This window comes from Serinus canaria, chromosome Z (assembly GCF_022539315.1).
Source record: "Serinus canaria isolate serCan28SL12 chromosome Z, serCan2020, whole genome shotgun sequence".
Classification (NCBI taxonomy): domain Eukaryota; kingdom Metazoa; phylum Chordata; class Aves; order Passeriformes; family Fringillidae; genus Serinus; species Serinus canaria.
In genome coordinates this window covers 60651481-60671543 of record NC_066343.1, presented here as the reverse complement: position 1 = coordinate 60671543, position 20063 = coordinate 60651481, and the positions used below count along the sequence as shown (strand labels likewise).

General features: G+C 42.2%; 1 protein-coding gene across 2 annotated transcripts in view; it reads left to right on the top strand.

Annotated features, from left to right (window-relative positions):
* Positions 1–1588: 1588 nt before the first annotated feature.
* PARP8 (poly(ADP-ribose) polymerase family member 8) overlaps positions 1589–20063 on the top strand; it is a 114834-nt gene continuing 96359 nt past the window's right edge. For both annotated transcript variants that reach the window (XM_030237023.2, XM_050987092.1), the window contains exons 1-2: positions 1589–1970; positions 2719–2773. In XM_030237023.2, coding sequence (XP_030092883.2) covers positions 1880–1970; positions 2719–2773 — 146 coding nt within the window. In that variant the 5' untranslated portion in view covers positions 1589–1879. The remainder of the gene's footprint in view (positions 1971–2718; positions 2774–20063) is intronic.

Here is a 20063-nt window from a genome sequence, read left to right as displayed (position 1 = left end):
TGCATGAAAAGCAATCCTGTACTGCTTCCACACTGAAAACTCATCTGGAAGTCTCCCTTCAAGATAAATTATTTTATTGAGGCAGAAAGTCATATCACATGATGGATTTAAAGTTCCCTTCTACTCCCTCCTATAGATAGAAAAAAAAAATGGAGGTAATTTTTCATAAAATACTGCTTGTCTTCTGTGTTTGAAATCAGTAGTAAGATTAATGCAGATTTCTAAATGAAAAAGAAAACCCCACCCACTATGAATGAATAATCCATAGGAGCTGTTTAGAGCAGGGTGAATACATAAAACCTGAATTTTGTGAATATTCTTTCAATGTTATATCAAATCTGTTTCTACTACTTGCAGTCCTGGTTTTATTAATTGTATGCATTGCATACAATGCATACAACTAATAATACAATGCATATTCTTCCACCCCCAATTGCACTGGGGTGGAAGAATACCTGTTTTTTTGCGGACTTGATGAATCCTTCCAAGTTATATTATGGTCATTACTTGTTCTGGACTAGAGCCCCAAGCCTGTAACTTGGATGAGCGCCCACTGGTAGGGACTGGACTGCCTGTGCTCTCTCCCGAAAACCTTAGGTCTGCGAGACAGTTTTGCTGGGGAATGAAGGGAGAGGAGCGCAATTAACACCGCGGTGGCCACAGAGATCCTCCTTTTACTGTTTCCATGGGCACGCACACCCGTCGACAGGTCGGAGGGGGAGGCTGGCAGGGGACGGCACTCTGCCAAGGTGGGCTGCCGGGCTGTCCTGCCCGGGAACGGCGGGGCACAGCCCTGCCCGCGGTGCCGGCCAGGAGCGCAGCCGCCGCGGAAGAGACGCGGGGGCCAGCGGCGGGAGAGCCGCAGCGGCGGCAGCGCAGCCCTGCCACTCCCGAGAAGGGCGGTACGGGAGGGCATTCCCGCCGGGGGCACTGAGAGGAGCGGGCCCCGCGGGCCGCAGCAGCCCTTCTCCGCCCCGCCGCCGCCGGCCTTGCGCAACACGGCGTTGCTCGCTTCCTCTCCGGTGTGGCCGGGGAGCCGCCCCGCCGTTCGCAGAACTCCTCCTGGCATTTCCCCATTGCTCGGGAGGCGGCGGCAGCCTGTGCCCGGGACCCGGGCGGGCGGAGGCGAGCGCCGGCGGCAGGGCCGGGACCATCGCGCCCGCTGCCGCCTCCTGGGGAGCCCGCCCGGCTCTGTGCATCCGCCTCTTCCTCCCCCCGCGCCGCCTCCGCCGGGGGAGCCGGCGGGGGCCGTACGTGCCGGGCCGGGAGCGAGGGGAGGGTCTGCGGCTCGGCGTCGCTGCAGCAAGCGCCGGCCCCGCGGCGCCGCCAGGGACCGAGTGCGGGTGCCGCCGCCGGCTCTCCGCGCTGTGCTTGCTGCTGCTGCGCGGCGATCGCCGCTGCTGGCGGGAGGGGCAGGGATGTGAGCGGCAGCGGCCGGGTCGGCTTGGCCCCCCCGCCCTTTTTTTTTTTTTTTTTTTCCCTCCGTTTTTTTTTTTTCTTTTTCTCTCGCCTCCAAAAAAAGACCAAACCAGCCAACCAACCCCAAAAAACCCAGAGGGCGTGGGGGGGTGGGGGGGGGGGGGGGGATCCCGTGTCGCCGCCGCCACCCTCCGCTGGATCCATTGTGAGGAAATTGCTATTCGCTAGCAGCGGCGGCACATCTGGGCGGGCGCATCTGGGCAAACAACATCGGCTCCCGCCGCCTGCCTCCAACGTCCTCCAACCGGCCGAACGGATCTCACCGGGCCGCCGGGGAGGCTCCTGCTCATCAGCCCCGGGCTCCTTCTTTCGGGCTGAATCTTAAAAAAACCTTGGCAGTGCGGGAGGTGGGGTGGGGTGGAAATAAAGGCTGCTATTTTTTTCCCCTGGGATTTATTTCATGGGGATGTGTTCAAGACAAGAGAGGATTCAGAAGGATATTGACGTTGTGATCCAAAAGTGCAAGGCGGAAAAGGACTGCCTGTTTGCAGGTGAGTTTGTCCCCGGGCGCCAGGTTGGCGGCGCGGAGGCTCCCGTCGCCGCCGCCGCCGCCGCGCCCGCCCCGGACCGCGCTCCCGCCGTGCCCGTGCCCTTCGCCGCCGTTCCCGGCCGCGGGGCCGCTCTCAGATCCCGTCTTCCTCCTCTCCTTCCGAGGGCATATGAGGGCAGCGGAGACCGGGCGCCGGCCGGGAAAGGGGCGGGCGGGGTGGGGGGGTGGCATCCCGAGCCGGGGAGCGTAGCGGCGGCCACACGCAGCACCGGGAGCGTTGGGCGCCAGCCCGCGCCCGAGCGCGGCGCAGCCCGCGGGGTTTTCGCTGCGCGGCGGTTCCCGGGCGGCCGCCCTCGGCGCCAGCCCTGATCCCCGACCCCAGGCCGGTGGCACACCCAGCCACAAGCGGGGCCCTGACCGTGCCAGTAGCCCCCGCCGCCCTCCCCTGGGCATTGGCGGCGCCCCCGCGGTGCCGGTGCCGTGCCGGTGGCGTGCCGGTGGCGGTGAGCCATCGCAGGAGCCCGGCTGTCGGCTGCCTGTTGCCGTGTGTGACAATGGAATTCCCTGCCGTTGCCATAGCACCGGGCACTTGTTGCGAGGGGCTGGGGGGAGATGCTGCATTTCCTCTGGCTCACCCCGACTCCCTCTCCACCGCCCCCGTGTCGAGAGCTCAATGCTGCTCCGTAAAACCTCGGCTACTTCAGCCGAAATAAAGGCAAGTTGTAATAAAGCAGCTCTTTGTCTTTCAGATTTCAGGTATTCAGACTCCACCTTTACCTTCACCTATATTGGAGGCTCCAAAAGGTACTTTTTTTTACGGTAATTACTCCATTTCCTGGTGGCAGTAAAATGCGGTGGTTCAATAACGTGGCAGGTTTTTTTGTTTCCATATCTTTTGCAAGGTTGATTAAATCATCAGCCTTCGTGCAAACGTAAACTGAGGAAGAGGTGTGGAGGGAGGTGATGAGAAAGGTGATCCTGGTCGTCAGAGGCTCCTTCCTTAGAGTCCTGCTCTGTGAAGCTTTTTGTCTTTGGTTTTTTTTCTCAATTTATGTAGAGACATAGAATTCCTGCCATATGTAAGCCTAACAGAAACATTGCAAAGGCATCTGTGTATGGTGCAAAGTTAATTCATATTAAAAAACTGGGAAAAGTTAAGATTGTAATAACAAATATGCCAAATTTCACATCATCAGCTTACTTCAATGCATGAGAGCCATATTTGGTCCCATGGCAGATGCAAGGCTGTCTGCAGTTGATGGAATTAAATTCTTGAGACATTAAATGAAATGTCAGTATAACCTAGAAGGCTAAAAAAATGTTGTATTGAATACTATTTTATTAAATAGTATTCAATTCAACTGTGTGTGGTATGAAATACTATTTTTAAGTGGATCCAAGTTTGTGCTTAATAATTGGATTGTACCTGTACACATTTTCAAAATATATTTGAGCATTCATTTGTTGCACTTGTCAGTTTTCAAACAGAAATATATGTAGAAACTTGAACACATTATTCTGCTTTCCCTGATTGTTAGTTATAGGTATTAGAGTAAGTGGTAAGTTGGTCTCTTTTAGCTAGATTTTAAAAATTTGATGTAGCAAGATGTTTTGCATTTATTTTTCGTTCCTTTTTTTAAAAAAATAATTCAGTTTCTCTGGTATCTTTGTCAGTTATTTTTCTTTTGCAGGGTACATCACAATAAAGTACTGCATTCTTTCATATTCTTTGCAAGTGAGCCTGTCAGTGGAGGCAGCACTCCCACAGCCATCGATGCTCCCCCTGTGCATACTTTGGGATCTGGCTGTAGAACCAGACTCCCAGATGGTCCCCAGGCTCCCAGGGTTGCTCAGAAAAATGTTTTCCCACCTCACTACCCTACCACTTCCTACTAAAGGAAAGGACAACTTCTGTCACTTTCAGTGAAGTAGAATATTTCACCCAGTATCTGAGAACCAATATATTTTTGGGTTGCTGATAGTATACTTTTGCCTTCAGTATTTTAATGTATGCTTTGCTTTGGTGTGGTTTTAAGACAGTTTCAAAAGAACTGATACTGAAACACAAGCCTCGCGTGACATCAGCACCTTAGCATAGATATGAATTCAGAAAACCTTAAAGGTGTGACTGCCATGTTGATGATCACTTTTGCAAGCAGGGCCTAGCTCTGGTGAGCTAAGGTGATAAGGAGGGAGAGGCATGCTAATTGTCATGAAAGGCAAGAAAAATGCAAAATTATAAGTTTTGTTTTCAATAGATGGAAAAGAGAAAAATGTAATCCATAAAGCACAGGCATAGCAAAGCATAGTACCAGTTGGATAAATGTGATGAATATGATAGGAACTATCTACCATGTTTGTAACCCTAAGATAAGGAAACTACAAGTTATGTAAGATGTCAGCCCTTAGAACTGTACCTTTCAAATAAGGAAACAAAAAAGGGCGGATGCCAGAGTTGTAAAAGTATAAAAGCCTGTGTAAAAGGAACCACAGTCAGACATGCAAATGGAGGTGCTAACCCCTGCATGTTCTCTTGGCATCAATAAAGGTGTGCTTTTCTTTACAGTACCTGCTGTGGAGTAGATTCCTTCAAATCAATGCAGTAAAAACTATTTAACAGAGACACCATTTATCATTTAAATAAAATGACTGAATTTGAAAGTTGCTTTGAACTGTTCTCTAAATCAAAGATCCTAGCAAGAAAACAGGAAGTTAAACCTATCTTTTGTTTCCATTTTCTGAGCTGAATAAAGTGAAAAGCCTAAGGGTACAACTGATGGCAAACAAACTGGTTTATCAATGTTGAAATAAAGTGTTGGCACTTGCTCAGTGAGAAACAGAAGAGGGCCTTATGTTCCTCAGCCTCGAATTTTAACAGGGGTCAGCATTTGCTCAGGAAATTGATGACTGAAAAACAGTCTCAGGACCTTGATGATTCAAACAGAATTGAGAAACAATTGTAATGCTTACAGAAACTGGGGGAAGTGAGTTGTTACTTAGAGCACGCTCAAATTCCACTTTCGTTTTGACATTTTAAGCACATCAAAAAAGCGTCCTTTTAGAGGAGGGTTTCATGTTCTCTGTGTTCCCTCCTTGTTTGTGTTGCTATTTAGGAAGTTGTTCTGTGGTATTCTTGGTGTACAGTGGTGTTCTGAGTGGCAGGCCTACGGCAGTAAGCTCTCATACATAAAAAGTGTGTAAAATGAAAGCTATTCAGAACAAAACCTCAGCTTCTTACATCAAAGGTGTGTGAGTGGTTTCTTCTTGGAGGAGGCTCTCGTGTAGCAGCAGCTCTACTGCAACATGTGCAGCATTTGGGCAAGTCTCCTGTACAGGGTCAACAGCAGTGACTTATACATAGTGACAGTTTAGGAGAGCACAAGGTCATCCTAGGACCTTCTTTTTGGCCTTGGGTATGAGTTTTTTTGCTGACACTGCAGCAGCTGTGCTCTTCCTGAGCGGTAACACCATTTTCTGTTTACTGCACTCAGGACTTGTCCCCAGATGATATAGTCTCTTTTAGATCATGGTCATCAGCCAGTAGGCCCTGTACAGTTGCTTCAGATACTCAGCCCAATGAGTTTTGTTTTTCCAGTCCACAGGAGCACAGACATTAGAGTAATGGGCAGAGGAGTGGATGTTCACTGAATGGATGTTCAGACCAAGGAAAGGTCTGAATGAATAAGAGTAGAAGTGTTGTGTAAGAAAGATTAAAGTGCTTTAGTACTCATTATTAGCCATGCCTGTAACTAAGAATTTTTCATGCTTTGTTTCCTTTAAGTATTTTTTTTAGGTCAGTGTGTATGTAATATGGCCTTGGTTTAGCCATAGTGATTACATGGAAGAGCAGAAGTCCTTGAAAAACAGCAATTTGTTTGAGAAGCAGGATTCTTTGGCAAATGATGATACTAGCAAGTTAAACATCTCTCTGGGTTTTCCTCAGCATACTGTAGTTGCCTCTAGTGCCCATTATGTTTGTTTCACAGTGATCTTAAATTTAAAAACCCAGAGCTTGTTAAACAGTGCATCAGGGTAAGTCCATGGAAGTCAGTGTACCAGTATTATTACAGTTATTATGAGGACCTAAGGTTTATTTGTGGTTTTTTTCCTTCAAACTGCTGAGTTTATCTGTGTGAGTTTTTTTTTTTTTTCTTGGGACCAGCTTCTCAGGTTTTATCTGATTTTTCCCTTGTTGCTTGGATTGATTGAATAGCCTCTTCCTGCACTTTTGAAATATTAAGATAGTACATAAGCATGCTGCAGATCCATCCAAATAGATAAGTCTGACACAGAGGACATTTATTATTGCTTATGTGGACTTAACTTGTAATCTCATAGTAAATTAGTAGTAGTTCAGACAATCCTTTTAGAGTATATTCCTTAATGCACTGTGTTCACACTTCCAGATTATTAGATCTGTTTGTCACTGCAGAGATGTGACCTGTTTCGGGAAGGTTGTAATTAGCAATTTATTAGTAAAAGCATGTCTCCATGCTAATGTGGGCACTAAGTGGAGGGCAGATTGTTTATCAATTTAATATGTTTTTATTTCATTTTCAGAAAACAATAAGTAGGTTGATTTCTTATAAAAAGAGATGTTCAGCCAAGTGCTGTGACTGTGCAAGATTTATTCTCCTTTAACTATATCTAAAGGAAAATTTAAAAATTTGTATTTTTTTCTGCAGGATCTAAAACACATATTAAATTGTGAACATGTGGAGTTCTGCATTTTAAAAGAATCTCTAGTTTGCTTTTTCTGTCCCTGTATGAAACACTGTTCCTCCAGAAACCAAGCAGACTGAACAGATCTGCTGATCTGTCATCTTTCAGATAAAAATGCATACTGCCTGAAGTTGTTTTCAGTTTATATGTCATTTGACATGCTTTACATAGAAGCAGCGCTTGGTTGTCCTGAAAAAGATATTTTCTCTTTAGTATTTTTCCACCCTGCTCTTTTTTTTCCCTGAGGCTAAACAAGGACATCATATCAGTCCTGAAATACTTCTTCATTCAAATACATTCTTAACTCTCATTGGCAGTGAAGGACAATGACGATAAGATTGTGCATGAGAACTAATAATGAGATTTAATACTGCAGCATACTGCAACTAGGTAACACCTGAACATACAGATTAATTTTGCCAGCAAAGTTCTCATCTCCCATTCATGCAGTGGCTTATGTTCTGCCTACTGTACTTTAGCACAGTGATTGTACCAGTGGCAGTTCTGAAAAAGCCAGGAAGTTTTGGTCTGGAGTATTTGTTTTTTTGCTTAAAATAATGATAGTCATTCATTATGTGGTTTTCATTTTGAATATTTGGCTTTTTGTGTTTTATTCAGGAAGTTATATTGTAGTGTCATGTAAAATGATGAGTTACTTTCCGTTTCACTGTAGTAGTGAACATTTCACAGATAGGAAGCTGTGCTACTGGAAGAGTGACTAAATTGCTTTTAACTTTATAGCTAGAGATGAAAGCACTCTCTGAAGTTCTAGCACATTAGGTCCACAAGGTGTTTAAACCACTTGACAATTAATAGGTGCAGATAACCTTTTTCTCCCCTTTTATGGTATGCTCTATTGATGCTTCTGTGGATTTACAAAACTACATTTGGTGAAGAATTTTGACATTCTGGTGTAACTGATAACACTGAAGTCTTTGGTACACGAATTTGTAAAGAAAAACATGTTTGAGATAAATGATACATATCTTAATATTGATGTTCGCTTTATGTAAAATATAGGAAAAAAGAGAAAACTGAAAAACGGTTTTAAACTAAAACATATAATTGTGTCCATCAGAAAATACCAAAATGAAACACATTTTTTTTGGTTGGTTTTCTTTATTTCCAAAATCATGTAGTTTAAGACCAGCGTCTTTTGATTGGATTCAGCTCCTCTGCCAGGTTTGTTACATGGCAGTGTGCTTACTGGCTGTGCCAGAGTTGGAAGGGCAAGGTTAGACTGTTCCTTTTGGAAACAGTGGTAGCTTACATAAGATGAAAGTATGGCTTGTGAAGGTGAGAACTCGATTTAAATGGAATCCATTGCCCTGACTGGTTTTAGTTTAGATGTAATCTGTTTTATGCAGAGCCTAGGAAGGGCTGGTGCAAGCACAGGTAATCTCCTGGTGCTGATGGCTGTGTGTAACTTTGCATTCAGGTTATTAAGTAGGTAATTACATTCCTAAAATCTACTCTTACAGTAAGAGAGGGGTGAAAACTAGATACACAACTTTTACTGAGTCATCTGTTACTTGCTGATTCAAAATACCTGGAAATTTTTACATCTTTTAATTTTATTTCCTATCAAATATGGCTTAAGATTTTTTGCAGTTACTGCAATATTTCCTACACTGTTTCCATGAGAGAAAAGTCTGTGGTATGAGATGGGAATCTAGTATAGCTATTATATGGCAAGAGTTGTGATTTTCATTTTTTCACTAAAGATTCTGTAGATAAGGTAATGTAGAATGCAGCTTTGGGTACTTAAAATAGCAGTTTTGGGTCAGGCATTACTAAAACTTCAGTTTTAAAATCTCTCTCTAAAACAAGTGTTTTCCATCTATGATCTTCTGTTAATGCACCTCCATTCTAACTTTATACTGCTTTTAATATTGTCTGTGTGCAGTATGTACGTGAAGCCTATCCGTAATTCCTCTAGACATTTTTTTGGTAAATGCTGGAAGAAGTTCAGCAGGTGTGATTTGACAGATTACTCATCCTAGAAAGAGATCTAGTAGAGCACAATAGTAAGAGTGCATCATTTAGTTCAGTGCTAAAAGATTGTGAGGAGCAATATCACCACTACCATTCCACTCACGGTGATACTGAACTTGCCTTATTTTGTTGGGTTTGTGTCTGACAGCTCCTTATTACCTTGCTATTAAAAAGTTGTTCTGAAATTAACTCTGTCCCCATCACTGCATCATGTAAAAACATATACTTCAGGGAGAGCATGGTCCTGTGGAGATCCTGCTCAGGTCTGGTGAAGCAAGTTCCTGTCCTCTTTCAGCTGCCTACTGATACTAAGAGCAACTACTCTAAATTGTGAACCCCTTCCTTTCAGTGAGAAAAATGTGGTTTTAGGCATTTAAATTAATGGTCTAGTTTTCAGAAGTGTCAAGCTGCCATACCACATAGTAGTCTTGATATTAACATGGGTTGTTTAGCACGTTTTAAAAGTGTCACAATTTTTATTGCAGGTGTTTTTGCCATACAGATGTGTGCATTGTTTTTTGAATGGTTTTCCAGCACAGAGTTGGGGAGAGTGCTTGAATGTCTTTACAGAAAACAATTTCAGTAACTTCTTTCTCTACTTTAATCACATATTTTAACATATTAGTACCTAAAAATAAACCTGTCTGCTGTCACTGTTAAAGTGTTAATGTGGTAAGACAAATAAATTTGAAAGCAGAGTTCACTCTGCCAAAATTAATTTAGATCATTTTTCTCCATATTGGGACTAATGCCATTTCTGCCTTTTCCTGTTAGTCTCTAGTAATTTCCCATATATTTCATTGCTCATAAATAAAGATCTAAAGATACCTATTGGTGTATTTTTTTCCATGGATTACTTACTGTGTAGAACATGAATTCTCATTTGAGTCAGAGTCCAACCACTCCTGAGTCTAAATAGATTCAACACCTAGAGTGAAAGTAAATTTAAACTTGCTGGGAGAGTTCACTTAAAACTAAGAAATGGATGAAATGTGAGTCAATCTAATGTGTAAGTCTGCTTCAGCATTAAAGAAATCCTGTGGAAGAGGACAATTTATGTCCTCCTTGCTACAGGAGGGTGAAGATTTTTACAGCTATATCGTGGAATATGCCTCCTTTGAGGAAAAGGAGGTCCTTTTTAATGACATAAAATTGACTCATGAGGATAAACCTGCTGTCCCATGTAGCAGTAGCAATAAAGTCTTACTGAAGGAAGAGAGCCCTAACAAGGTACAGACTTAACATCTCCTTCTCCTGAGATCCCTTGGCATGCTTACACAAGGTAGCATCCACCCCACTTCTATGGGCAGAAGAGCAAGAAAGAGTCTTGAGTAAGGAACGTGGGGGAGGTTGTTTCTTTTACAAGTCAGAGTTCTCTGGGAGTTTTGCATCAGGAATTGTATTCCCCTACTGCTAGGGCATCCAAGTAAGCTATGGTCTTGCACATGCTCATGCAAGGCAGCAGGCAGAAAACAGCCTTGGTCCAGTGCTTTGAGCACCTTTCTGTAGCTTGCCTGAAGGCAGAGGATCTGTGTGAGCCTGCCTTGTCTTCTCCTGTCTGTCACAGAAGATGGTGGCATATCCTGGCAATTAGGATGGAACTGAATTGTGCTGAGGGAGAGGTCTGTAATGCTCAGTGGGAGCTTGTCTGGAGCCAGGAATTAAGGGCAAAGAGGAAGCTCAAAGAAACCAGCTAACCCTTCAGATGTTTCCTCCCAGCCTCAAGGCATTGATCAGAAATAAAAAGGGCAACAGCATGTCACCTGGATAATGAAATATACTGTTTGCCAAAACAGAGTGCAAAAAATGGTCACATACCATTTGGAGAAAGGAGTATGTAATTAAAGGATGAATTCCTTTCAGATTGTGTAGCATTCTGCATTTCATCTTGTACAGGCTCCTATCTTCAAATCTTGTTACTTTAAATAAGTGTTCCATTTTAAGCTTGTAGAGAAGAATTTTTTCACATAAGAGCCAAGCTAGAAGACAGCCTTGCTTTGCACCATTAAGATGTTATGTTTCTACCCAAAAAGGTGTAAGGTGTTTGTGACAGACACTGGTTGCTCTCAAGCAGAAAAAATAGGCTATGGATTAGACACAGTATTTCAGGTCATTAGCTTTTCAGCAATTTTTTTTTTTTGTGGGGTGTGTGTGTGTGTGTGTGTGTGCATAATCACTTATTCTTGCTTATTCTTCTTCCTTAACGTTGAAAAAATCATCTTGGTTAGGGAGTTCTCACCCCCAGAATATTCACACACACAGTAAAACATCAAAACAATTAGGATGCTTCTTCTGTCAGTCTGGAATTGATAAAGGTGTTGAAACCAGGAAGTATTTCATTGTAGTAAAAGTATCTGTTGATAGTCAACTTCTTGATCTGATTTAGAGCTCTGTGTCTGGTGTAGTCCTGCTGATGGGATGAGGCTCACTTGTGTGCACAGTGATACTGCTCAATGTTTGATTTTGTACTGACTACTCACAGTGAACAGCACTTTGAATGATTTTTTTCGTATGAGTAGGGGAAATTCTGAAGACCAGAGCTGTGTTTTCTGTCGTCTTTGCAGACGTTTTTTTCTCATCTTTGAGTACTTTTGTAGATCGGAAAGCTGCAATCTATCCATGGGAAAACCTCAGTTTCATGCATGCTTACTGGGTTGCTGATGTTGCTGAGGGCATGGACAGATGGCCAGTTGTCAGACTCGTGCTCCTCCTCTGTCTTCCTAGCCTTAGCATCTGAAAACCTGGTTGTCACAGAGTCATCTGCTAAGAATGTGATCTGGGCCCTGTGAAAAGCCTCTTTACCTGTCATTCAGTCAGAATCAGTATCAATTCTTAAGCTGAGTCTGAAAATGGTTCAAGATCTTTTTGTAGGTATTAGGTAGGTATTTTGTAGGTATTAGGTTCAAGATCTTTTTGTAGGTATATTAGTTGAAAGAGAATTGATGATTTCTTCTCAAGGACAATTCAGTGAAAAAAACTAAAAGGATCATACTGATTTTGTCTATATTGAAACTGTGTTCAATCTGGTCATTTCAATATATATTTTTGCAAAACAGTGGAAACACAGGAAAGAGAATTACAGTATTTCAGTTTACAGTTTTTCAGACAATTAACAGTATTTCAGACCAAAAAAAAAGTGACATTCAGATATTAAAAACTTCTGGAAAACCTACTTGGCTTATAACTGTAGAGCAGCATTTACAGGCACTATCAGTAGTCTTAGTTACAGACAGGGACTTATATAAAGTAGTTTATGTTTTAATGCAGTTCTATGAATTTTTCATGAACTCTTTCATACATTGTTGTAGCTGTAGTAGAGTTACAGCTGAAAACTGAACATGCTAATTCTGCTCTTTTAAGAAAGTATAATGTAAAGAATTATTTTACTGCGAAGACTTTCAACCCTTCTGTAGAAGAAAGCTTGTTAGACTTGGTATAAAATTTCAATGCTAGGATTTTGTAGGCTCATTCTGAAGAAGGACTATTGTTTTATCAGTGGGTGACAAGAATAGTGAGGTTGGATATGTTTAAGTGGCAACAGGAGGAAAATAACCTTTGCCTTTGGTATGCAGTCCTGCTTTCTACATGTTCACTGTGCCAGATTTTGCTGTTGATGGAATTTTTACAGAAAACTTCAGTGTTGATTAAAGCATTAAGTAAAATAACATGGGGTTAGCACCTACCAGTTCAGTTTTTGTTAAACTATTTTCCTGTGTAATCTGAGGACATTTACAGTTTCATGTTTTAGCTGTTCCATTTTATACATTCATTTTGGTATTCTATTTTTAAATGATGAGTTGTGAGTGCTTCTAATACTTCTTTGGTTTTAGCTAGATACAGTGAATTAGAAGAATTGCATTCTCCCTGTGAGTCACTGATGGGGAGGAGGCAAGTACAAGGAGACTCCAGGCTCTTTTTGTACCTGAATTTACATCTCATTCATAATCATTTACTTGCTATGATTTGTCCCTCTTGTGATGAATAATTACTTATTATGCTGTTTCTGTGTTTAATTATCAATTATTAGATATAACTATATAAAAATATGACTTCACTAAAATGTATGCCTTTATTTAAGACATGAAGAAACACATTCATTCTGCGGTTCAGCAGAAAACTGACCTTTGCCAAGGGCAGCAAACATAAAAAGATATGTTGGGTAAATATATATCTTCTGTATCTAGCACTGTCTGGCTTCAAGGCAGACATGGATGTGTGGAAGATGCTGGCCTCCCAGGGGGCTCCTAAGGATTAAACGTTTGCTGTCTGTGAAGAGAGCAGGAGTTGTAGTTAAATGAGTCAGGATAAAAATTACAAAAGCTATTGGTTTTATGGAGCACATAAATCGATCACCATTTGGGGTCAAGAAAAGCTGGCTACAGTCTTTACTTATTTCACCAATTAAAAAGTCATGATCAGCCAGCAGCACAGTGAGTCAAGTCTTTGACTGGAAGATCACTGTGAGAGGTGGCCTGTCTTGTGTGGCATGGCAATTTCTAAAGCACATTTCCAGCATATCTCAGTGTGTGTAAGTTGCAGAGCTTTTGATGTGAGTTCTGAGCAGATCATCATAAATTGCTGGGATTCATGAGGATTTTGTCCTTCTTGTTGCTGTTTACAACATATTCCTGTCTTAATTTTGTTCCGAGTTAACTTTTCTGTTGTACTTTTTGTGATGTAACATTATTACCATATTCTCAGCTAATTTAAATTGACAAATTGCCATGGAATTTGGCGAAGTCATGCCAATTTACAGCATTGCGAACCTGTCTATATTTGTATTCATCTTGTTAAGGAAGTGTAAGTAGAGCAAAGCTAAAATATAAATGTTATCTTCTTTGACTTCTAATAGAAAAGTTTAGTATATGCATGATTAGTTACATACCAAAGTGAAAGTACACGTTATTTGTGTTTGCATTTAGGTGACAAGTAAGGACATGTTGCATTGAGGCTGATAAAGGGAGATACAAAGTATGGTTTTTAGGAGTAGCTTGTATTGAAGTGGGGAGGACCAAAATGGTGCAGGGATTCCTGAAGCAAGAGGGACTTGAGATGTTCTCCCATGCAGGAAACAAGTGTTCCCAGCAGTGTGGCATTTGAGTCTCAGGTTTGCATGTGCTGCAACTCGTAGGTAAAGGCCAAGACAGTGGGGTGTCTTTTGGTTTTCAGGGCAAAGCTGAACTTGGCAAAGCACTGACCAGTTTGTTTATAATTGGTGGTCCCATGGGATACCTCTGGCACAAGGAAGACTTTATCCCACAGAAAATACCACCTCTGCGCTCCCCCTTGGGCAATAATGATGACTTCAGTCTGCAGAAGTTAGAGAAAGTTTGACACCAACTGTGGCTGCTTTCATTTTGTCTGTGCCACTGGGGAGCATAGTCTCCTTGCAGTTGTCTTCCTATTTCTTCCCAACTTGTCATTTTCCACCTTCTTTCTTACAGCCTTTTGTTTTCCAGAAGTGCTTTGCGTACTGATTTATTCTAACCAAAACTTCTGGTTGTTGTCTTCACATTGTTGAAGCAGACAGAAGTGAAACAGTTACACAAGTGTGCCATGAAGGTTAACAGCACGGAGCAGCTCTAGACCACGCATCGCCCAGTTCTTTTCAGTTTAGATATAGGTTCTGAAATGCTTCTTTCAGTTCTTTGGAAGTTTCACCAGAATATCGTATGCACGTCTTCGTGGCTGTGTGGCTAGGAAAAAATCCCCCAGAAATCACCACTGAAATAATTGCAGCTGCTGCCTGAGTTGTTTGCTGGTTTAGGTTCAAAAGTCCTTTTAAGCTAGGGTGTGTTTGTGATTTCTGTTGAACCTAAGTAAGTCTAAACTTAGATGTTTGGAAGTGGTATGTATTTCAGATCTTTAGCTGTAGATGCTGCACAGGTGCAAGAGTGAATTTTAGCTTGAACCAGTAGAAGTTGCATGCTCTTAGCGTGACAGAAACTGTAAAATAGAATGGCAAAGGAAATAAACCCAATGTTGCCTACATGATTTCCCGTTCTTCATATTACAGGCTTCTTATGCTTTAACAAGCAACCTCTGTAGATCTTTGTGAGTCTCTCTCCAGTAATTATTTTTTAATTCTGCTCTCCTAAATAAAGGAAATCTGATATTTTGATCAGTAACAATGTATGGTTCATTAGGTACATGGTGCTCTTAATTGTCACTTTGGACACTGAGGGTGTTCACTCCCAGTACTCACTTTGGTGATCATGACAATGTTATTTTCCTGTTTGTGGTCAGTAATAGGACTGCTCGATGGTGACTTTTTACTCTCTTTAATGTTTGAGCTTTTCCTTGGTTGGATTCTGCTTTGATTTATAATAGTAAAAGTCACAGATGAATTGTCCTGTTAGTGGAGTTTCACTAGTGTGAACTGGACACCTTGGGTATGTCTGTGGTTTCTTTAAGGGTCAGGCTTGAAAACCAGGTTTGCCTGTTGTGCAGATCACCAGCCCCAAAGGCACAGTGTGGATGAGATGTGCCCTCCACACACAGGACCTGTAGTGCCCAGGAAGTCTGCTGGGGGGTGTACCAGAAGGTACAGCTGGAGGGGTGAGCCATGGACCGTGCCCTGCACAGCCACGGAAATGGTGAGAGTGTGAAACTCTAGTGCGTGCACCCTCCCCGAAGGCTGCTCTGTCACACCTCCCTTAGTGCACTGGCATCACCTGCAGTGATTGTCCTTTTCAGAGCTCTCAGAGCAGGACAGAGAGCTGCCCCAGGTGAGCTCTGCTGTCTGTGGGACAGAGCCTGTCAGTCTGCCACGGGAGCCTGCACTTTGAAAAGGCTGCTCTCCTCCACTCTCGGGGCGAGTGGGACTTGAGGAGTAGTGGCAGGCTGGCAGATAGCAAAACACTGCAGGGCAGTGTGGTGGAAGCTGGGTCAAGTAAAATAAAAATTAACTTTAAGAAATAATAATGAGGCTGGGGGAAACCTTTTGTTGTCAGCAAAAGGCTTGCCAGGCAAATAGAAGGGATTCTGTAAGTTCAGTATCAGTGGAATCTGGGAAGAGAGGAGTTGAAGAAAGATCACAGATCTTTTTTATTACCTCTGCTTCCCAGAAGTCTTGGAGTCCAAGTTAAGCATAAAATATTTGATACTTAAGAGGAACTATGCAGAAAGTATCTCTTTGGCATTGCTAATCCTATGCAATAATCCAGCATAAACCAACCTGCAGCATATGCAGCCACTCCAGATCATATCCAGTGTGTGCACACACGTTGATTTTTGGCAAGTCGTGTCAGCTTTCCTGTTAGCATTCCGCCTTTCTCAGAGGATTTTTAGATCTGAATACATCTGGGCTCTTCTAATAAGTTTATTTTTTCCCTTTCATTTTTTTTTCTGGTTCAAATCTGTGTGTTTTTTTAAATAGTCATGCAAATGAGTTTTGCCCTTCATTTCCCTTCTAAGTTGTCACAGTGGCCCTGAGGCTGGCAGAGGTTCTGCAGCATTGCTTAGGGTGTTGCTAATATGTGGCTGAAGGTGGAAGATCTTGTCACAGGAAGAGGTTCACTGTTTCCTTTTTGTCACTGCTGCTGTTGCATGAAGGACAGAAGCGAAATCAGGAGGAAGTACAGCAAAGAAAGACCCCAGTTTGATATTCAGTTCTGTTACACCAGTTTAAGGTGCAAGCCTGCCTGTGTGAGGAAGGCATCTTTATTAAAGAGATTGTGTTACACAGCAAAGGCAGAGTAAGATGTTCTTTCCTCTACAATTAATATATGTTAAAAGACAATAAGGACAATGAAAATATCTGTTTTCTCATTATCTGTTTACCTCTTATTTTCTTTGAGTTTAAGTTTATTTTTAATGGCAGTAAATAATTCTTGCAAGAGTTTGAAGCCGGATATGTTATGTGCTATAATTGTGTTATTTCCTTAAGAGATACAATGCCAGGCTTTGTATTATTTTAATCTGAAGGGCTGAGTGTGACTAATACCACACTTTGTTCAGATTTTCTACCTCAAGTTCAAAAAGTAAGATTTTGTTTATTTGACTGATGTGTATTCAAGGCTCAGATAGATGAAACAGTTGTGCTGTTCTACCCCTAACATCCTTAAGTTCCTTGTTGGGTGCCGTCCACAGGTCTGCAGTGGCACATTGTGTCAGTGATGGGGACATCAGCTGCTACTGACTGAGTGAGAATCCTTTACAGCTCTCAAACTTCAGTGATATCAATGTCTAATGATTGCAATATGCTTATGGTGAGCTAACTGCATATATACTGTGCTGAAAAAATGCTTGGTTGGTGAGGTGAAGGCTAAGTGGGCTTGAGTGATGTTGGGACTTTCCTACCTAGATTGTTTCAATTTTGAAGTCAATTGGTCAGAACTGCTGAGGTTTTTATTATTGTACTTGATAACTTTCAGGAGATTATCATAGAAACATTTTCATTTTGCTGCTGATCAGTCTGTTGACTGAAACAGAATATATAAAAGGTTTCTTCATTTAGCCTGATCCTCTCCACCTCTGGACTATGAAAGGAGACTGATGAGATGACATAGCTTAACTAAAGAGAAAGCATAGTTTAGTTTCCTTTATATGGTCTTCTTTTTTTACCTTTACTACTCTATTTTTTTCAGTTAAAGTTTATTGGAGTAATTGAAGGAAATATTTAACTTCTGGCCAAATTTAATTTAGAAATAATCTCATTTATAGTTCAAATTGCTTTGATTATTTCTGTGGCTGCAATCATCTGCATGAAGTTGAAGTAGTGATACTGGCTTTATTTACACTCCAAGAACCTAACCCAGTGTATCTATCTGAGTATCTTGGCCATCTGTCTAACTAACCACCTCCTGCCCTGCCTGATGTTTAAGTGTAACATGTATTTATTTATAGAGGCTCAAGGTACTCTCTGATTCCTTAATATAATTTTCATTAAGATTGACCATATCACATGGCCAATGTCACCAACAGCATTTTGAGAAATTCAGTTTGCATTATTTCATAACCAATTGCATCACAGTAACATTTAGTAAAATGGCAAGTGAGCCTGCAGAGATGTCTTACAAAGCAGCATGGTAGACACATCCACCTTTTAAAATAAAATCCAGAACTTTATTTTCCACTGACAGTGAAGACGGATGAACAGGCCAAGCAAGTGCCCATGGACTAGTAAGAAGGCAGTAGGATATTTGGGTCAGAGAAGCTTACACTTGTTGGTCTTTTGAATAATTTGAGAAGTAACTTAGTCAGGTCTTACAGCACCCATCTTGTAAGGTGTACTGGCCTTTCTCTGGAGCTGACAGTATGGGCACCCAGCTCTGGGTAGGACTGCCAGGGTGCTGAGGAGAGGCTTTGCAAAGTTGTCCAGTAGGAAAAGCTGACAGGCTTGTGTTAGGACTTGCACTCCCAGGGAATTTAGGTACTTGGCTCCTGTCTAGAGTCATGTAGTGTGAATGCCATGGCACAGAGGGAGAGAAACAGCAAATGTTTCTCACAGCGGCTTGTGAGAATTTTTAGGGAGTTGCAAGGATGTGATAACTTGTTAAGTATAAACAATCTGCAGGTGGTGTTTTTCTGCTTTGTCTCTCTGTTCTTTTCAAGGACAGTGTATGAGGAAGATGTTTTTGTTAGTTAGCTAATCAAATAGAATGTATCGTATCACTAAATAAACCGTGTGGTTCTCTTGAATAAAGCCTTCTTTGCTCTTTCTGCAATACTGCCTCCCACCTGTTCCTGTGTTATTCCCTTCGCAAGAGTGACAATGTAACATTAGGTATCTATGCAGGCCCTTTTTTGTTTCAAGATACGACTAAATGTTTTGTTCTTGTGGTTGCCCTCCATTCACTGGTGTATGATCCTGATCTGTTCCCAGGGTAGAGTTGTCAGGGTGAGACAACACCATCCAGCCCCAAAATTAGGCTGTCCCAGCATGAAAATAGAGCCTAAAAATTTCCTGAAACCTCTGCGTTGTCATGTCCTTTCTCATTTGTTACCTTTTGCTTTTTCTAAACTTTGGTTTCAGGATTCTAAATCCTTTTGTAAGGATTTCTGGGTGTGACTAATTGTGCAGGGCTGCTTGGATGCTGGCAGCTGGGATGAATGCTTTGGAGCAGCAACACAGGCTCTTGGTGGAGACAGCTGGTTAGGAATGGAGATGTCAAAGACCTTTTAATGGGGATTCAGTCTTTTGTCTCCTGGGTCATCTGAAGAGTTCTGTTGGTGAAGTGAAGCTCAACTGAGTCAGTTGACATAGGTTCCTGTATTTTATAATGGGATTTCGCTCTAAATCCATCTTTTAATACAAAGCAGTTGTGAGATTCGTGCCTTACTGTGGTGTTTTGAGTAAAATGACAGTGTATGTCCAGCATACTCTGTGTGAGGTTCAGGTGCCACTGAATTGTGACATCAGGCCTTTGACATCTTAAGATATATTTCACACATGACAAAATTTTCTGGGTTGAAAGGGGCAACCCCCACAAACATGGTAGAAATGTGCTTGATCCACAAGGATCTCAAGTCCAGCTCATAAGTGAATGGCCCATATGGTGATTGAACCCACAACCTCAGTGTATTTAATCATTAAAGAAAAATAACAGTTGATTTTTTTTCCCCCCACACCGGTAAAGTCTGTGCATTGTGATCTCCAAATCTATATATCTCATGCTACAGCTTCACCTCAGGCTGCCTTGGTACAGGCATGGTTTATAACCTGTTTCTGCTCTTGAGTGTTCTCCTCTTGTGATGGTATGTTTTAAAAAGGTTAGAGATAGTGGGGGACAAGGTCTGGATGAGCTTGTCTTTCAGCTGGGTATTGCACTGAGAACATAATGTAGCTTATGAACTCAAGCATCTGTACTGTATGAATGCATGTAGTTGCATTCAGGTATTTGAAATCAATGTTTAAAGAGGTGCCTAATGGAATGGAGAAAAGTGACATACCATTGCATCAGCATGAATGTCTGTGGCTCTGGATGAGAAGTGATGTTCTACCAAATTTAAAACAATATGATTATGCAAGTCTTGTCCTAATGTAGCTTTGGTGAAAGTCTCATGGCTCAGTGAATGCTGTTGTCTTGTTACAAAATGTACACGATGAAAAGGTTAAGTGACTTTAGGGGGTGTCCCTGGCTTTACTGGAATGGTTTGGGGTATTTCAGGAATAATGATCTTTCATTGCCTTTCATGTCCTCACACCTTTTGGCAGCTAGGCAGATTGGAAGTCTGACATGGGAGCATAGCTCAGACTAGATGCACAGAACCAGTGCTCAGGTGGGTGGGCTGGAGCTGCCTCACTGACTGGGAGCCAGGTATGGGTGCACAGAAAGGGTTAATCAGGAGACAGCCCTGGAGAAACTAAGGGAAGGAAGATGGCTGGCTATTAGTAGAAAGGGCAGTGGGAGGGACAAGGAGATAAACATGTGAT